The 19,818-nt window shown below is 31.0% G+C and overlaps 1 protein-coding gene across 1 annotated transcript in view; it reads right to left on the reverse strand.

Moving 5' to 3' along the window:
• LOC128984947 (guanylate cyclase 32E-like) overlaps positions 1–19,818 on the reverse strand; it is a 78,718-nt gene that overhangs the window by 51,828 nt on the left and 7,072 nt on the right. The window contains exon 2 of the mRNA XM_054404317.1: positions 8,282–8,548. Within this exon, the coding sequence (XP_054260292.1) occupies positions 8,282–8,548 (267 nt within the window). The remainder of the gene's footprint in view (positions 1–8,281; positions 8,549–19,818) is intronic.

The raw sequence follows: 19,818 nt of genomic DNA on the forward strand, positions 1-19,818 counted from the left end.
CATTTTTTTTAAGAATTATTATTTTATTTTATAATGGTAATGTTTCTAACTCAGACATAAATCTTGACAGTGAATGGTTATTTTTTGCGAGCTTTACTAGGTGGGTTAGTTCTACCACAAGACAAAAAAGTAGACATTTAATGGAAAGAAAGCTCATCTTAATAGCTTATTTGGCTTTGTAACAACAGAACAGATGTTCTGCAATAGTATATTTCGTACCTAGGGCCGAAAATGAGGTTTTGCCGGCTCGAAATAGTTTTTTAAGCTAAAGACGATCGATAGCTGCAAAACCATTTCGGTCCGTGGTACGAACTCTATTTTCACCACACTATACCCTATTACCTATATTCACCACACTAAAAGTTCACACTAACAGTCAAAACAAATACACCTTTAAGGATATGAAGAAATAAATTGAGGAATCAGCAAAATAATAATAAATAGTTGTTGCTAGGCAGCGGTGACAATTAAAAAAGTCTATTGCAATGCTATGGTTACTGATTGTTTATTTGCAGATTTTTGGCCCTAGAGATGTAAAAGTCTGCTCGGTCCCCAAATAACGATAACAGCTGGCATAAACAGCAATACGTATCTTCCAATAAACGTTTTTAAAACGGCTAAAACATCGTATTGTGGTAAAAAAAGATCTTTACATTACTTTAAATTTGGTCAAAAACATTTACATAGATCTGTTAATCACAGTTAGTTCAAATTGCATATCAATGTTAACTGAATGACTACGCTCAATAGTATAATTTTATACGTTTTATTTTAACATGGGAGACATGTACTAAGGCAAAGTTTGTTATGAACTTGGGCCTATATTACACAGTGTATGTTGGATAAAGTTTCTCAACACAATTGTTGCATCGATAAAATCTCATTTGATCCGATCAATGTTGGGATTGTGTAAACATTTAATTTTGTAAGTGGTTGGAGGTTTATTTGTCTTTTACAACAGATACGACCTATGTTGTTGGAATCTCCAGTTTATTGAGGGACGTTTTCAGACATGTAGAGTTCAGTAATCTCTGTGGTCGTAAATTCGGGTTGTAAACGAAATGTGTAAATACTTAAAACACCTTTGTCCCTCCAGAGCAAATGTTTGGCGCTGAAAGTGAAAATGTGTTCAATACGAGCAGTAGGTTACTAACAGCATACGATTGCATTATAAAAATATATTTAAATAAAGACATTTTATATAAAATACAATACGTGAAATAGTACGATACATAATATTTCTAGACATTATTTAGCTGCACTTTTATTAGTATCACAAAGGTGAAGAACCTCCAATGGAATTCCAAGAATCAATTTCGTCATTTGAAATGAATAGTGAAGTCTGACCGATATTCAAAGTGAGAAGCCAACACGAAGTTTTGGCATTGTGTTCGCCGTCCAATGCGATACAGTTTTCACCTCTACACAGATTTATTTTTCACACTTTATATAACTTTTTGGGAGAATACCGATGGACTTTTTAGAATTTGAATATTTATATCATACGACTATAACGACAAGAGAATCAATGTTTTGCTCTTTGAGCAAAATGTTATGAGTTGTTGAAACATCATATACAGGGTGATTGATATAAGTGTGCCAGCCGTTTTATTCAAAAACTATCAGAGATATCAAAAAAAGTTAAATGGTAAGTGCCTTGGATTTTTTATTAAAAAAAAATGTAGTCAAGTCAAAAAAATTATTTTAGCCGCCATTTTTCCAATATGGCCGCCAAGTTGTGAAGTTTTGAATGGTTTTCGAATAAAACGGCTGGCATGCTTGCTTAGGCCTTTATCGAAACTCTTTCTCATGCAGAAATTTCAAAACTTTAACCATTATTATCTTTGAAACGGTTAGGTTTATGAAAAAAATTACAAGAATAAAATCGTCTTAAAATTACATTTTCTACCAGAATACATCATAAAATACAGGGTGTTCTATAAGAAAAATCAAAGTTGTTGGCCATATTGGAAAAATGGCGGCTATAATAATTTTTTCGACTTGACTACAATTTTTTAAATAAAAAGTCCAAGGCACTTACCATTTAACTTTTTTTGATATCCCTTATGGTTTTCAAATAAAACGGCTGGCACACTTATATCAATCACCCTGTATGTTTCAACAAAATAGTATCATGATTTGTCATATGTGTATCATTAAATAAAAAGTTCTTAACGTTTTTCAATGTAAGCGTGATTAGGAGTAAGCCCTTTGAAATACGCTGGTTACTAAAGGATGACTTTTTACCAAGTTAAATTATAAAAGACGGAGATAATATTCTAATCTGATAGTTCATGGCATAAATTTCGTGCCGAGTGATGGTTTGAGGAAAAGTAATACCTTTATACATGCTTAGCTACTTGTGTAGAATACAAAAGCTATTTTGAGTATCTTAAACAACTGGAATTTATTATATGCTGGGAAACAAACTTGTATGTAAAACATAATCAAGTAATAAATCACAGTATTACTTATTTAACAAAGATTTTATGATCAAGATTAATTTAAGCATCTATAGCCTATATAAATCCCTAAGTACCCATGAACTTTTGAGAAAACTACAAGTCACATCCTCATAAACCTTACACTTAAAATGTTCGTCATGAAGAGAAACTTTGGGCAAAACTATCCATTATTTAATAAATTGCCCTTTAAGGTCGTAATTCCTTTCTAAAAGGAACGTTCCATACCTAATGTTAAAAACACCTCAGCTGTACTTATTTATTTGTTATTCTTTTAATTTATTTTCTTATTAAACTCAGGTAGAAGTTTAGTTAATATATGATTATTTGTTTGTATGACTGTATTATTTTTTGTTTATTTCAGCTTAACTTAACCAATCAATCATTTTATTAATACTTATGAAGTCAACAGGGTGAAGCCCGTGGGTAACAGCTTGGCTTTAATAATTTGTATTGTCTATTGTTGTGTGGAATTCAATTACATAATTTTCAAACACACGCCAAGTAAAAGTATCTCTGTTGAATGCTTGTCGCCAATTAAAACATAAACATAACTACTGTAAACAATCCTAATTTGACAGTTCTCATTGTATATTACAGCTGTTTGTTGCTGCTAGTTCAAATTAGCTGTTGTCATAAATGCAAAAAAAAGTTTATAGTACTAGATTATGTTGGTAAACCACTTTTTAATGTTATTGAATATCATAGAACCAACGTGTCTAGTTGAAACAGCTGGTGAAATTCTTTAATTCTTTTTAAATATCAATACTTATAATGTAAACATTGCAAATTTCAGAGCCACTTGGGCGGAGCCCAAAATGATTGTTGAGATAAGGATAGGCTTATATGTTAATCGGGAATATGAACTATCATAAAGCCAAATTTCAGCCTAATCCGACCATTAGATAATGTGTGATTGAACCTCAAACAAACAAACAAACAAACACACAAACTTTCACATTCATAATATTACTGATGAGGTGGACTCAAAAAGCGAACATATGAATCTTAAATCAACTGTGTAGCCTGTTTTAAAGAAATAAATGCAATAGTTATTTATGTACCAAGGGAGCGAAGGACATTATTACATTTTGGTAAAGCTCTGATACACAGCACGAGTGCATTACAACCTAAGCTGTTGCAGATTAACACCCGTGAAAGCCAAATGTGGTATTACCACTTTCCTAGCATAAACTCCGGGTTATACATAAACTGTTTAATTTTAGCGCACATCGTGTGACCTTACCTAACAACATAGTTTGATACTTCACAAAACGAATAGTGCGTTAAATGCATAGTTTAAACACACTCTATTATAGATTTGTCTTAGGGTCAAGTAAAAAAAGGGTTATAGTAGTGTCCCGTTTTCGGCACATAAAATACAAACGTAGCCTCGAGGTTTATGTAATCCCCAATTGGATTTACCCCCGAGATCAAGATATTGCAAAATACAGGCTATAAAAACCTGGTAGGTCCCAAGATTTGTCTACTAGATAATCTTTTCATCCACAACAAAGTATTTTGTACTTTTAGTAAATCTCCAAAAAAGTCCCAACATAGTAGATTTCGCCTTTACAAATGTTGTTAGTGAATTTCAGAATGAAATGTTACGAGAGCAATCAGTGTAAGATTTCCAACTGATTAAGTGCGATGAAGCAACAAATCTAGAGATTGTAATCTTCCAAGTTTCCACTCGAGTTGATCAAATATGTTGTGTCACATCGGCTGAGGAGGTTAGGGTTGAAAATATGTCGTAACATCTCAAGGTTCCGTTTAAATGAAAATAAACAAAGGCGTAGGAATAGAAATATAAAGAAATTTGATAGATTATTATTTAGGATAAAACTACATTCTAGTCAGCCATGGCGGTTGCCGTGGATTAGTAAATTTATTGAAAGTATAAATATATCTATTATAGAAGAAACGTTGTATTGAAAAATGCAACAAAGTAATAAATATTTTGCTTGGAAGGGTAACCGATATATTCTAAAATTACAAACACTTAAAAATATTGTTGTCTGCGAATTAAAAACTCATTTTTTACAAAATCGTATTACCTATTGTGTTTAATGCTATTTTGCTCTGCATAGGTAAAACCAATCAAAAGTAATTTCACATAAATTTTTGTGTTCTTTTCTTTTAAGATCCAAGGGGCCTAAAAGAGAATTTCTAAAAAAAAAAAAAACATATAATCTTTAATGAAAATATTAGGGAGGTAAAATAAAAAAATCTGCTGCAATATACGTGTTATATGCAGTTACAAATACTCAGAGTCTTTTCAATGAGATTTGTGAATTCATAAGGTAAGGGTAAATATTAAGGTCCTCTAAAGGTTTGGTGTTTTACCGCTTAAGACTAGGAATACAATTTTACTCTAGACACTGCTTTCTCCTTAAAAACTTTAAATATACAAATTGTTTTTCCTTTTTTCCTTGGATGATTAAGCGTAAATAGACGTGCCTTGGTTTAATATTAAGCTGTTGTTATAAAATATAATATTTTCTTGTTCATATTAAAAACCAAACAAACTTTGAAATTTACCATCCTATATTATGGTTTTATGATACATTTCAGTTCCATACATTTTGATGTTTGCCATTTATTTATCATTATTTGTCAACTTTAAAACTTCTACGTCAGAACAGAACAATTTTTGCAGACTATTTCTTGCTATGTGGTGTATTAGCAAAGGTAAAAGAGCAAACCATAATATTTATTCTAAATAATCTTATGATACTTACACTCCAACACACACACACACATTAAATAGGTTCCGATAAACAAAACGTTAACTTTGCAGGTCAGAGGCTTCAGATTTACTTTTGTAGTATTCAAAACCACCGGGATTTAGATTATTTTATTACTTAAGCAGACTATTATATAAATATCTCCTTCCGCGGTTCTTGTACATAAAAACAATTTCAGGTAGTGAAAAATTGTTCAACTGAAAAAAGCTTAATTTATCCAACATTCATACATTTAATCAGTCGTTACAAATGCCTTGGACCACTTTGGGAAGTTTAAAAAAATATTTCATGGTACATGTAAGAGGATAAGACAACAACTCCATTAAATATTTACGAATTTCATCACGGCATAAACAAAAGGCGTATCTGCTGGCGTACAAATTGTTGGCTCTAAAAACATAATTTCCCTGTTGTAAACTTTCATCTTACGCTGAGGATAAAATTACTACTAAACATATGAGCCAATTATGAATGCAAATTACAATTATGCTTGCAATTAGACCCAGTCAATATCTTAAGATTTACGTATTATATAGCATGTGCATATATTATATAGTAAACAATGCATTTTATTCTTTTACTAGTTGCTTTGCCAGGTCTTTGTTCGCATAAGCTTATTGATAACAATAACAATATAAACTTATCGCCTGTAAAAAAATGCTGTAAAAATAAATAATAATAACCGGATGATGAAATAAAACTACCAATCTAATGGTATACTTAGCCAAGCACTTAGAAAGTAGGCATGACGCAATTTTTAACAATTTGTTTACTCCTAAATCATCTTGAAAGCGTTGTTGGATTTTTTTACTTATTTTTTAAAATTGCACTCTCATGGTACTCACCTATAGGTGAGGGTTTAGGCCGCTTATTGAGACGGTTAATTTGCTTTTGTGCTGCTGCAACATAACCACTCTGTTTCGCCATTAAAGGCATTCCATTGATCACACATATTGACCAAAAAACTTTGAACCAACCGATAAAACTTTAGACGAGGCAATCAATTCATATATTGATGGCATAGGCATTTATTGTTTTTAATGAGGTATAGTTGTATTCTGGTTTACTATGAGTTCATGATCTCAGTCTTTCAAAGTTGTTGAAAACGTTGTCAACAACTCTTTATCTAGCCTACTAACTATAATCTTTACACTAACTTTCATGGATGTAATATCTGTATGAAAAAGGCGGCGACCAAAACGGCATAAAAGGTATGGAGTTCTGTACATCAAATTTCCGATAGTTTAAACCAATGGTTTTGAATATCGATGATCAATTAGCCCACAAGACACCAATCTTAGAAATCTCAGAAGCAAGTGAAAACTTGTATCCTATTGCAGCCAATTTATTCTCTGGCTGAATTTGTTGTTGTTGTTTGGTAGTTTTTTCATTAGTAGATGAGATTGAAATTTTTATTTTATTTGTTCTTGTTTTAGATATAATTAGTTTTTAATATTAAGTTATAGGACGTCATTCATGTGCAACTTGTTGTACTTTTGAATAAATTAAAAATGAATAAACAATATGACAATAATGGCTTAAATGACGTCTTGAGTTTAAGATCCACAAATTTTGTTTCATAATTGAAACTCTCCATGCACATGACAACTCCCTCTGATAAAGTTGCGTTAAGACATACATTACGTAAAGATAACAACATTTATGACAGTATTACTAAAGCGTTTTGGGTTCTTAACAGTGTGTTTCAAGATTTCAAGAAAACAATAAAGTAACATATCCAAATTGGTGGTATATTTAGGAACACGAATTGACAATGAAGATACAGATTGAAGGCTATATTAATATAATTCAAATAATATAATCATTGCTCCTGGAAAGTTTGACAGCGTTGAAAGAAACGAAAGTTTCATACTGAGTTTTCATAACATGACATGAGTGATGTGTTCCTCTTAAGCTTTCATTTTCGCTTGAGCTGCTTTCTTTAGGAACCATGTCGAAACATTTTGTGTAATATTTTAGTTTATTGAAGGATGGTGTATCGCATAAATATTGACTCACAAGTATTTTGAGTAAGATGTTACTCGTAGACTAATACAGTTTTAAAACACATAATAACTACTACACTAGTATTTATTATTATTTCGAATACCTACTATTATTTTCAGGTTTGGACCATATAGTGTAAATTTAGTTCTGTTCAACTATAACCATATTTACATCAATATTTAAGCCGTGAGCTAAACTAAGTCTTTGAATAAAATATTCTAGGGTACTTCAAAATAGTTTTTGAACGGTTTACCAGATATTTATACAACCATTAAAACAATATAGGGTGTATTACATATTTAAATAATATTAGATTATAATAAAAAGACTCGGAACTTTTCAAATCATCTTAAAGATAAAATTACTATCTCAATTCACAGGAAAAGTGTACTGTGTCACCTTCAAAAGTAAACGAATAAATAAAGTTACCAATTTCAGCTAACTTTTAACACCGTTTCTGACATGCTAAATATATAATGAACGAAATAAGTGATTTTCAACGTTAAAGTGTTTACCTGATACTCAATTTCCAATTATGAATTTCACTCTAAGGATTATGAGTTACTTACCTTTAATGAGCTCTTTTCAAAGAGGCTTCCACTTGTCAACAAGTTTAAATACTTCTATTCTTACAATTAAGACTTTTACCTTATTACCAATTTTTCTTGGTATTTCGTAAGAAGTATTTATGTGATTAGTTCTAGTTAAATGATTTGCTATAAACTGGATACGTACGTTCAAATGCGTTTTAACCAAGAATAGAAATAACTGGGTCAATTTGGGATCCAGTTGCTAGTAGTCATTGAAATTCCAATGTTATCGAGGAAATGAGTCGTCGTAGAGCCGAGTTCGAATATTTCATTTAAAGCCAAAAAACTATGCCAATGACATTTAAATATATTACACTTGATTCTAGGTCCAGATGGTGTTTATCTTTAAGCTATCAACCAACAATGTTCTTTCGTCTTAAAGGTCTGGGCATAGAACGGTCAACGGTTGATAGCAAAATCTGTGAAAGATTCAATTTAAATAAATAACAAACAAATAATAAAAACTATAACTCACATATGATATCATGGGGAGGTTCCAGGCGGCCGCTACCAATGCCTCGGCACTGCATGTGTCGTCCGGGCCTATGAAGGCCACAGTGCCGTTGTCTCGCATCTCAGTCATGACCCGGATGGCCAGCGTGGCCAGGGAGGACTGACGCCTGGCCAGGCCGCTGGGCTCTGTGCCGATGTCCCGTGCCACGAACTCCAGACGTCGTCCCGGCAGAAGTAGGGGATCTGCGTTGACCGCGGTCACCGCAAGAGGCAGAGCTCCCAACACAACCTGGAGAAGGTGGAATGGATGTATTAAGCTGTTTGGATAATGCTGCAATAGAGTGGAAACAATCTGTAGGTGCTCTGATACATATTAAAGAATTAAGGTAAAATTAACTTGAAACGTTATTATAGCTTCAATCATCCTCTCATAGTTCTACGACATTTTTTTGCTTTGTTAATAATGAAAATTTCAACTGTATATATGGTTTTTTGTTACTTGAATATTTGCCTTACACTAAAAATATACACCAACCCCTTTCAATAGGACCAAGCCGTAACTTGGCGAGGCGACAACTACATTTTAAACCAGTTTAACAATAAACATTAAACCATTATGAAATCATGAGCACACTCACGACACTCACTCATTTAACAAAATTTAACTGAATGTTTCTTTGACGTAATGAAACAAGAATGAAGCAAAAGCTTTCAGTATAATCCTGTTTTTTGCCTCCAAACCTTTATTCTAACTGTCAAATAGCCGGAAAAGCTACTATTTAGTATGTAAAAAAAGAAAAGAAATAGTTTAGAGAGATATAGTACTTAGAAAACATATTTTAGACGTTACATTGCTAGAACCTCTTAAAATATGATCAATCAATATAACACGTATAAACGGTAAATATTAATATTAAAACTTAACGACTAATATTTGGCATGTTGCACGAAGTTTGCTTTCTTATTAAGGTTTGTTTCAAAGTTAACACTGTTAATACAAACATTAACACTATTAAAAATCGCAGTTTCAAACAGTTTGATTATGACTCATGTATTATTTCCGAGGTTATGTTTTCTATGGGGTTTGGTCACTAGGGGTAGTTTCCCCTATTTTATTTTCAATTTTCACCCCAGGATTTGAAATCTGTTCAGAAAAAGAAAGCATGAAAATAACAAGGAAATAATTTTGAGCATGGTATATTCAAGTTAATATTATTTATATTCATAAGAAATTTCCTTTAGAATAATATAAATTATTGATGACAAATTGAAAGGTTACTGTAACGTAACAGTAAGAAAATAAAACAGTGATCGACTTGAGAGAGTAAGCAATATTTTAGACCACAATATTGAAAATATTTTCCACCGCAATATCCCATTACCAAATGTGACCCAACGAAAGGAAACAATTCGAAAGCCGGGAAATGTGTAGGGAAATAACCAAATAGGGTTGGGACGTCGAGAATGGCGGGAAATAACCGTAAAGAACTGACAAGGCCTTGTTTTGTTCCAAGGCTCAATACGGAACTTGTCGCTTCCACAGGAATGACAATGAACCAAATGAGACTTCCTTCACATGGAAATGTTAAAACTAATTCAGTTATTAATAAATTACACTAAATAACTAGTATAAAATCTTTTTGTGTATTGAGTGTTTAAAATACTACACAATTTTAGTGAGCATTAAAATATTCTGTTAATGTAATTTACCTATAACAATAGAAAAATAAAAATCAGTTACAACTATTAAAGTACTAACAATTAACTTATATAATAGTATATGTACCATAGAGTCAATACACACACTGATACAATACGCTGAATATATGAAGAAAATAAATGAGCTGGAAACTAACTATTCATAAAATGTATGAACTGATTATACATTAATTGACTGATAAATAGTGTAAAACCTATGTTTAAAAGTTATTTCGAAAATAGTGAAATAAATTAACTTTGTATCTTGAGTCAAATATGGTCATGCAGAACTACATTTGCCTTTATAAAAAGCACATTTTACATTATTCATAAAACTAATATTAATTAAAATTATGGCTTGAAATATTTAAACTTAAACAAATACGGTATTCAGGTTGAAATAAAGTTTAAGAGTATTTTCTTTCAGGATATTGTAGCAACCAAGTTAATAAACAACAAAACATAACAGAAAATGTAAATTATGTATGGGTGGAATCTACGTTTTCAGCATAGAGGACTTAACATAAGCAACATTTGAATATGGCATTCTATGTGTAATTTTTAATTAAATTAATTTATGGAAATGACATTACGTAAATTAAAATAGAGATGTCAACGAGGTTAAACCACAAAAAGTGTAACTTAGTCAGAGACGGAATGACAGTTTTAATTTATGGTAAACCAACTTACTCGAATCAAGGTTTGATGTTAGTTTCTTCTGAAACATTGCTCTATGTATCAACGTATTCGTGAACTACTCAGAATCTTGGGTAACTTAAATTTGCAATACACCTCCATCCAAAATTTTAAAATTGAATACTTTAATTACTCATTTTCATTTTGAAATACGTATCATAGAAAATGGACACATGTTATTCGATAAAAATAAATATTGTAATAACTGTGAGATATTAAATATCACTTTCAAACTGTACCATAGGTTTTTATGAAGTATTGTAGCCTAGTTGTTTTATAGTTTTTCAACATTCGTTTGATAAAACTGTTTCATATTTTCAGTTGATTTTATTACTAAATGTTTATCAAACTACACTGTCGAAGCAGAAAAGCTTGAATTCCTCGTCAAACAGCCTTGCCCATTATCACTAAACGTCTGGTGATTTAAGTCAATTAAGAAAGTCTTGTAATTCCAGTATGTGACTTTCCATAAACTTGGCTATTTTTAGCTTAATGAATGTATCTGACGGATCACCAACGATTACAATATAGCTTCAGTTATGTAAAGTATGAATTAATATACAGAAAATATAAAATGACATTTTTAATAGGAGAGGAAAACATTATTTTCATTGAGAAACTCTAATAATTAATTAAAACAATACAATAATAAACATACAAGCTCAACATGGTAAAATAGCGTTATGAGAACAAAATAATCTCAAACTAAAAGTACTTGTGGTCAATGATTACGTATTTAATTATGAAATACTGACTGTACAAAATTAAATGTGCCCAATTCAAAATGTAAAAATATCCAATACGTATATAAACGGGATTTGAAAAAATGATCACGAATTGTAGCAAATAAAACTACTTGTTTGTCATGTAGGCTAGTTCTGAAAGAAAACACATAAAATCACAGCTATTTATATAATCGAGTTGTTTTCTTTTGGTCAAGTAAACTCCAAACTCGTTTAACTGCTTTGGCTTTATTATCTGATTCTGCGTGCAAACGGCGATCACACAAACATATTAGTTTAAGAAAAAAAATTGCAACTTAGACTTTTTACATCATTTATTGAATTTGTTAGCAAATTGTCTGGTGTCCTTACATCCATTAAGTAATTGAGACAGATTGAGTATGGATTTGATATTAGCACCATTTTATATACAATTCTGTATTATTTCTGCAATTGAGCTATTTCAAAAGTTGTTAGATTGGTAAGATTAAGGGGATTCGCTACTGAAAGAGGTAAAAAATCTGGAATTTTTTTAACTCAATTTTTATTTAGGTTTTCCTGTACAGTTAAGACCCAACAGTTTGATGTAAACTTACATAATTCATGGAGAGAAAAACATTTCATGTTGAACGTGCACAAACATTTTTGACGAACTAATTATGTTAGATCGGTTTTGTCAGTCTTGTACACCCCAGAGACCAAAAACGCTACTTGAGCTACGGTTCTGAAAATTTCTAAATGGCTTTTGAATATAAAAATAAAAAAGACGTATTTTAAATCCATTTGGTAAAATAAATTTATATTTACAAATTAACAAAAAAAATTAAATAAATTCTTAAAGATTGATACTATTTAAAAATTATTTAAATTAAACTTAGACATATGAGTATAAATGAATTTTTAGTTCAAGACAAAGCCTATAATTAAAGACCGAGATAATTAAAATAGGACATACGGTACTAAAGTTATATCAATTTTAAAAATTATAAAAAACGTGAATTTTCAGCTAATAAATTTTATTGACCATAATACTGTAGTGAGATATATAATTTTAAAACTATATTCCTTTAAATTAGATCAATAACAAACCTAAATATATTACATTTAAAAGGTTAAAGCTAAAAATAAAAAAATACACCTTAAGGAGTGGCGAATCCCCTCAAGGCATATTTGTGAATTCATTTAAAATTTACAATTCTTCTACTGCATAATATCATTATTTCTTTGTAGATAAAACTTTTTCTTCGTAAAAAAAAAACTATTATGACAAATTTTTACCTAGATACTTGAATTCTTAAAAATAATTAATTGAGAGAGGTTATGCAGTTGTTTTGAATGCTTCAATTTTTAATGAATATAAAATTAAAAATATTTTTGATGTTACAGTTAATAAAGTATTTATTTTATTTTAGTCTTTAATCATTTTAAAGTCGGATAAAGAAGTTGCAAATCTAAAGGTTATAATTGCAATAAATAACTCTCTACAAAAAAAATGCTTAAATTTCTCTGAAACTAAACTAGTTCTTATGAGACATCAATATTTTTCGTAAAATACAATGTGATATGTAAAATATATTTTTGTTTGACCAAGTTTATATCTTAGAAAGTGCAATACAAATTTTGAATTAAGATAAATGTATTATGCTTACTTTTAGGAAATGCTGTTCGCACTCTGTAAAATTTGTTTAGTTATAAGCCTGGGGATTTTCTTCAGAGGAATCAAAAGACTCAACTTTTGAGGGCGACGTCCCTTTTATCCACTTAGGCCTTACTGTTCTCATGAACGCACGTCCTTTAGCCTTTTTGATCTTTTGTTTTTCTAACTTCAATTATTCTATGCAAACTAAAATCTTGCCAATATCTGAAGTCAAGTATTTGAAAAAGTAATATAACAAATACAGTTTACAGCATAATATTTTTAGATGAAACTTCAATTGGTTTATTAAATACCAACAACCCCAAATAGTAGGATTTACTCTGTTATATTAAAATAATTTCAGAGATAAGACGAACTAGGGTTTGATCGTTTCCTTTTACAATGTTGAAATTTCATTTTGCATTAAAACACATATAATTACAGTTTAAAGTTTAAGTTAAAGGTTAAAGAGACTTGGAAGCATATTTGTTTGGTGACTCAATGTTCTAACCAAATACTAAGCAACAATTTCTTATGTTTTACCACTCTTTGCTGAAGTGACTTATTATCGTATGATTTACTATCTAATTATTTATTTCTGGATATACCTCACTTTAAATTTATATGTTGAACATCTTTGGCTAAAATTAGTAGTAATACTTTAAGAATATGAATGCTTGTTATTCACACCGTCGTTTGAACAGTTTAATTAATTATCCTAGTAACATACATAGTTTGACATTTAATCCAAGTAATGGAGCATATAAATAATGAATGTTATACTATATTTTTATGAATATTTAGCTGTTCTATATAGGGGACTTTGCATTCCAACAGTGACATGTCCTAAAAGCTGACGATCGACATTGGGCCTATACAACTCAATCAACTTGAGTGTTCCACTTCACTTTGTCTTCCATTGTTTTCTTCGTTTCATATTGAAAAGCTAAACCAATCACCATGTTTTACTCTGTGTATCAATTTAAAATTATATATAGATGTATATCACACAACTAAGATGTATATCACACTAAAATATTAGTGAATATAAAGTGTGTTACAATTTGTTACTGGCTAGGAACGAATTATTATTTAGCTAACATGTCCATAAAAGTTAAATTGTATTTCTACGTGGCCCAGTTTTGAACTATGGACTCCTACAAACTGTTTAAGGCTAGTACGTTTCTCTTAAATTTAAATCTGGTGAAAGATATTTCAAAATAATGATTCAATAAAGGGTAGAAGCAAGAATAAACGTATACATATTAATATCAGAAGCACGTTTTTATACATTCCTTAAAACAGTCTTATTTAAATGAATATACTTGAGCAAACCATTTATACTGAATAAAAATTTACAAATCATAATTTCGGATGAAATCTTGCTAAAATAAAAACTTGCTAACGAATAATGTTTTAGAAAAATTAGGTCTAAAAACAATTTAGGGTTTTTGATAGTGATACTTCTGATTCGTATTTTATATATTCTCACGAACAGAACTCAAATAAAAACCCCTCTATCTCATTCTGGGAGTTCCGTTAAAAAAATATGTTTTGCCACGAAAAGGTCGAATGAGGGAACTAAAACAACTCATATCCCAGCTTCCCCTAGATACAACAAATCTGGACCAATCATGTGTGTTTGTGCAGACAGCAATAAGGTGTGAAGTGGGCAACTTATAACGCTGGAGTAACCTATCTCTTGAGAAGCACGTAGACTAGGAGACCATATTTACACTAAAGAAACTGACAAGGTAAGATATTATATAGAGTTCCTTTTGTTCGAAAAATAATCTTGTTTTGTAGCATAAATAAAAAGAATTGTGTAATCCTTATCGAATTCACATAAATGATTTTAACTTTAATGTTAAGAGTATTTGATGAATAGAGACAGAAAGAAAAGAACTGAGCAACATTAAGGTTGACATAAGTGATTTACGACTAAATTGTAAAACGTGGCTGTAAAAAGATACACATTTTTAAAGTTGTTTTTTTCTTCAAGGTATAATTAGAATTCTTATCATGAGTAATTCATTCACGAAAATAGTTGAGATACAAGAAAAAGTATAATATGGTTTATGAAAAATGTGTATGTATACCTATAATATATGTTTTACTATCCATGTTGATACCTACTCAGACGTATTTTACCAAATTATAGCGTAAGAATAATATATCATTCATATGTCCTTAGAGTCCTCATAAAATCTACTTTTATTATGAATTGAACACTGCACACATGAATTGCAATGAATTGCACTGACATTACTCATTTCATTAATCACTAATCTTCAGGCATCAAGCATGAATTGCTGAACAATAATTACTAAATTATAAAAAAAACCTGGAATCTAAATAATTTTTATATAAAGATGACCTCTAAAAACAACTTGTTTTTAATTATGCTAATGCAAATAAGCAGCTCACAAGCTCACAATAAGCAGTAAGTGATTCGATTATTTCGTATATTCCGATTGTGTTATTACACCATCGATATGTCGAGCAATCGACAACAATATGCCTTACCTAATTAATCAAGTGGTAAATAATTTCGATTGATACGATTGTCACAATCGAAATTTACAACTGTTTACAACAGCAGATTTTAACTCCCTAGAGACTAAAAATTATTTTTCCTACAGTTACCTAACAATGTACATGTTCGCTCACTGATTTGAGAAAGCAAAGTGGCCAATTCGCTCACCAGTGAGACAATGTTAACATTGTCTCACTCTAATTACTTTGTCTCACTCCAGATTTGCAACGTGAAGGCACGAAATAGTAAGCGCGTAACATGCAGGCAACGTCGTATGCGTGCGAAATGCGTTGGCAGTACTGGCTGTAAATCAGCTGGTCAGCTGTTGTACTGTTGTATTTGTCACTTCACATTAAATGTTATATTAAAAGTTCACTTCTGTGTAAAAATAGGTTATGTTTCTTCACAAATTTATTTGTTTTATGGTAATTGTAGGAAAAGTATAATGTGCAACTCGAGTTCAAAGTACAATTGCCTCACTCGAGAAACCATTCCTCACTCGCCTACGGCTCGTGAGTAAGGATTTCTCTCGAGTGAGTCAATTGCTCACTTTTCTCACTAGTTGCACAAATAACTATTTACTCCCTAGAGAGTAAAAATGCTACTTTAGACCTGCAACGCATGCATTAAAACAGCTGTTTTTGCTGGAGTATGACAAAAAAGGTATGTTGTACGCAGGCCAAATTTAATTTTATTGATCCAAGTGTTTTTTGTAAATCTATATATTTAATACATCTATATATCTAATTCCGTAAGCCCAAAATTTTACAAGGAAATTGTGAGCGAACGAAAGGCCGTAGAAAGCTGGAAGAGGTCTCATTTTAAAGGTCTGGGTATGGAATTTTGGGGAAAATTATTCATTTTTCTTAATTATGCACCAAAAGGTTATTACGGAATAAAATAATTCACATTTAAATAGCATGGAAATCTAGGTCATGTCTGCTTTGTTTACTTTAAAACATGTGGTTTAACTTTATTTAAAGCATATGGTGATATGTAATAGTCAAAGGTCTTTGACTATTAATACAACAACTAGACATTCCATCCCCATGTTAAAGTTGTAGCCAGGTTTTTAATAAAATTTGTTAGTTGATGTGAGCCCCCTACAGATTGCGCTGATCTAAATTACTGATGTCTGCCAATTACACGATGGTTTTTACCAAGTCAAACTGATGGAATGACTTATTATGTGCTATAGCAACTGTTGTGACCCAGCAACGATGTCAGTAGCCAATAGTCAATGGTAATATGTACTGTAATATGTATACTACATATTATAAAGCTGAAATAGACTTTTCCTTATTTTAAGGGTCTGGATTATAGTTAATGGAGTATGATTGGTTGTGTTAGGTGTGTCTGAAAAAAGTGTTAACCTAGAAGTAATTGCTGGAGTAGGCAAATGGAACATATTATCATGCCAAAATAAAACTAATATCTACAGATCCTAATATGCCGTTTATAAGGATTCAATTCCTATTGCGATTAGCTTTCGCTATTCCTATAATTTAAGCGCGAGGCCCGCATACCTTCACAAAAGTCGGCATCTATTTGAAAAAATAACCCATGGACAACTTTATGTTGCTTTTAGCCAGGTTAAGCGGCTAAAATAGTACTAGAACCAAATAAAGACCAAGGAATCGACCAAGATTAATAGGCCTACTATACAACAAATGTTATTTTCAGAGAGATTTTGTTATAGAATTAGCATTTTACAATTTGGAGGATGACATTATCTATATGTGTTTTATCGAAGTGAATTTGTCTACATTCAAAGAAATATATATATTTAATTAATATTCATGAAGATTATCATTGAAAATGTTCCTTGGTGGTATTATAATTAGAAAGTTCATATTGTAAACACACTGCATGAACAGTCCTTTTGAATTTTTTTTTTAAACAGAGCAGACATCAAAATGCATTATGCAGGGTATGTAATAAATATTATATTAAACACAAATTTTTAACGATAATTCAAGGTAGGGTAACCCATGAGACTAATAATTTGTACAAAATAATTACTAGAATATAGACCTATAGGGGCTATTGCCCCTACAAGCCACTAGTAAGTTATAATTTTGGAATGTTTTTTTTATGTTGACATTGTGTTACTTGACCTGATTTATATCGTGGAGTCTGCGTGGTTTACAGAAGAGTTAATTAATTAACTTCCAGACAATAGGCTATATTGTCTCTTATTTGGAGTGTAATTTGACGAAACCATATGTGAACTAATGTTATATGAATAAGTTATAAAACAAATACTGATATACGGTAACCAATAAAAAATAAAAAAACTTATTGACTATATTAGTGTTATACAGTATGGTCAATGGTAAAACTAGAAAGATTTTTACTCTCCAACTAGCATGATTTTAACAAACGTACTCTCCCATGATAATGTTCTATCAAATAAATAAATAAGAACCTCTAACTGATGAGCCTTGAATCAATCGAACAGTTGTTTTTTGCTTCGTTAAAAGTTAGTATTTAAAACTTTTTTTGGATAGTTGTATTTGATCTGTAATGAGTTGTTATTGATGGCAACACATTTTTTCTTAAATTGTGTATCATAAAGCCAATTTGATTAGAAACTTTTTTTTACCGGAAGAAACTTGTAAATAAATAAAAGAGTAACTCTCTTACACAAAACAACCGTAAAGTACGGTTTAAAGTGGATGTATTTCCTCTTACATTATATTCGCGATGTCGTCTGCCATAAACAAGGTTAAACATTCTTTATCGTTGTCTCGTATAACTCTATTTGTTATCGTCATGGCAGAACATGTTAGAGCAGGATCGACCCAAGGATCCGAATATTTATTCACGAGTTGTGCTCAAGATTCACAGCAATCCTTGAATATCTTCCCAATATCCATCTATTGATGTAAAATAGCATTGAAGAGCAAGTATTTTAGACGAATCAAGTATATAAGTTATACGAAATAAGGTGTAAATACATTCATCATTATATAAGTAGGCCTAACTTGTTGATCAGCATCGTACGTGTTATTACAAATTACCTGAAAGTACAAAAATACGTCAAATAAAACTTCTAATAAATATATTTTCACTTATACTCTTTACTCACAAGACGTTAAATACATATAAAAGATGGTAAGTGGTGGTCGATTTCGATTGTCATTCACCTATTTGGTCCGATGAAGATTAATTGAAATCGATCACCACTTGCCATCTTTTATATGAATTTACCATCTTGTGACTAAACAGTATAAGTGTAAACATACAGTATTTATTGCAAGTGTTATTTGACTTATTTTTGTACTTTTTTGATTTATCATTATGGATTTATTCTGTATACGGACATAATTTGATTTGCTTAGTAGAAAATTGCTGATGTGGTAATTAGAGTGATCATCAATGGGATGCAGGTTCAAGCATAAATAAATAAACGACTGGTACGGGTGGCGTAGTCCTGTAATCCAGCTACCAGGAGGTCACGAATTGTAGATATTTATAGGCATGCACTATGGATGCGATACTCCCTGGTGTGGATTAACGTCCGCACTAGTGAGTACTCCGACTATCCGCAGTACTATCTTGATAATTATACCAATTCGTATATACCAATGAATAAATATGGTTCGGGTTCCACTATAAACTGAAGGTCCCTTAGTTGCCATTAGCTGCATGGGCTATTAATTAATAGCTGTGCCTAAGGATTATGTCGGCCTTAGTCACTAACAAGACTACAAGTTCATGCCACTCATCCTACATTCATCTCCATTCATACTTGGCTTAAAATACCTATTTTTTATGGTCACCATTTAATTGAAAAGTATTAAAATAATAAGCTTCACCACTGAAAATGGGTTTTAACAAAAAAATATGCCAGAATCCGAGATTTAGGGGCTCATCTTAACCTTAACCATAAAAGTTCATGAATAATAAACCTTCCTCGCAATAATATCATCAAATGATAAACTCAAAAGGTGCATCTTTGACTAAGAGACTTCTTTTCCTTCTCAAAGTCGCAAGATTCTAATATAAACCTGCCGCTTTGAACACTACCCATTACTTTTAAAATTCAGAGTTTCTCATAACGTCAAACGTTAAGAAAATCCTAAAGTGCTATTTCCAAAAATGTGGCTTTAATAAAAGTGGCCAGAATTGTGCATATAAATATGTTTAGACTACATTAAACAAGGGTTTATTATTTATTTTAATTGAAGTAAATAGTGTTACACAATTATTATGACAAAATCGCCTTGTAAGAACAAACATAGGTGTTTTTTTATGCAGTATAAAAT

Source organism: Macrosteles quadrilineatus, unplaced genomic scaffold (assembly GCF_028750875.1).
Source record: "Macrosteles quadrilineatus isolate MER2022 unplaced genomic scaffold, UCM_ALF_1.0 Scaffold_2__2_contigs__length_208266976, whole genome shotgun sequence".
Lineage (NCBI taxonomy): Eukaryota > Metazoa > Arthropoda > Insecta > Hemiptera > Cicadellidae > Macrosteles > Macrosteles quadrilineatus.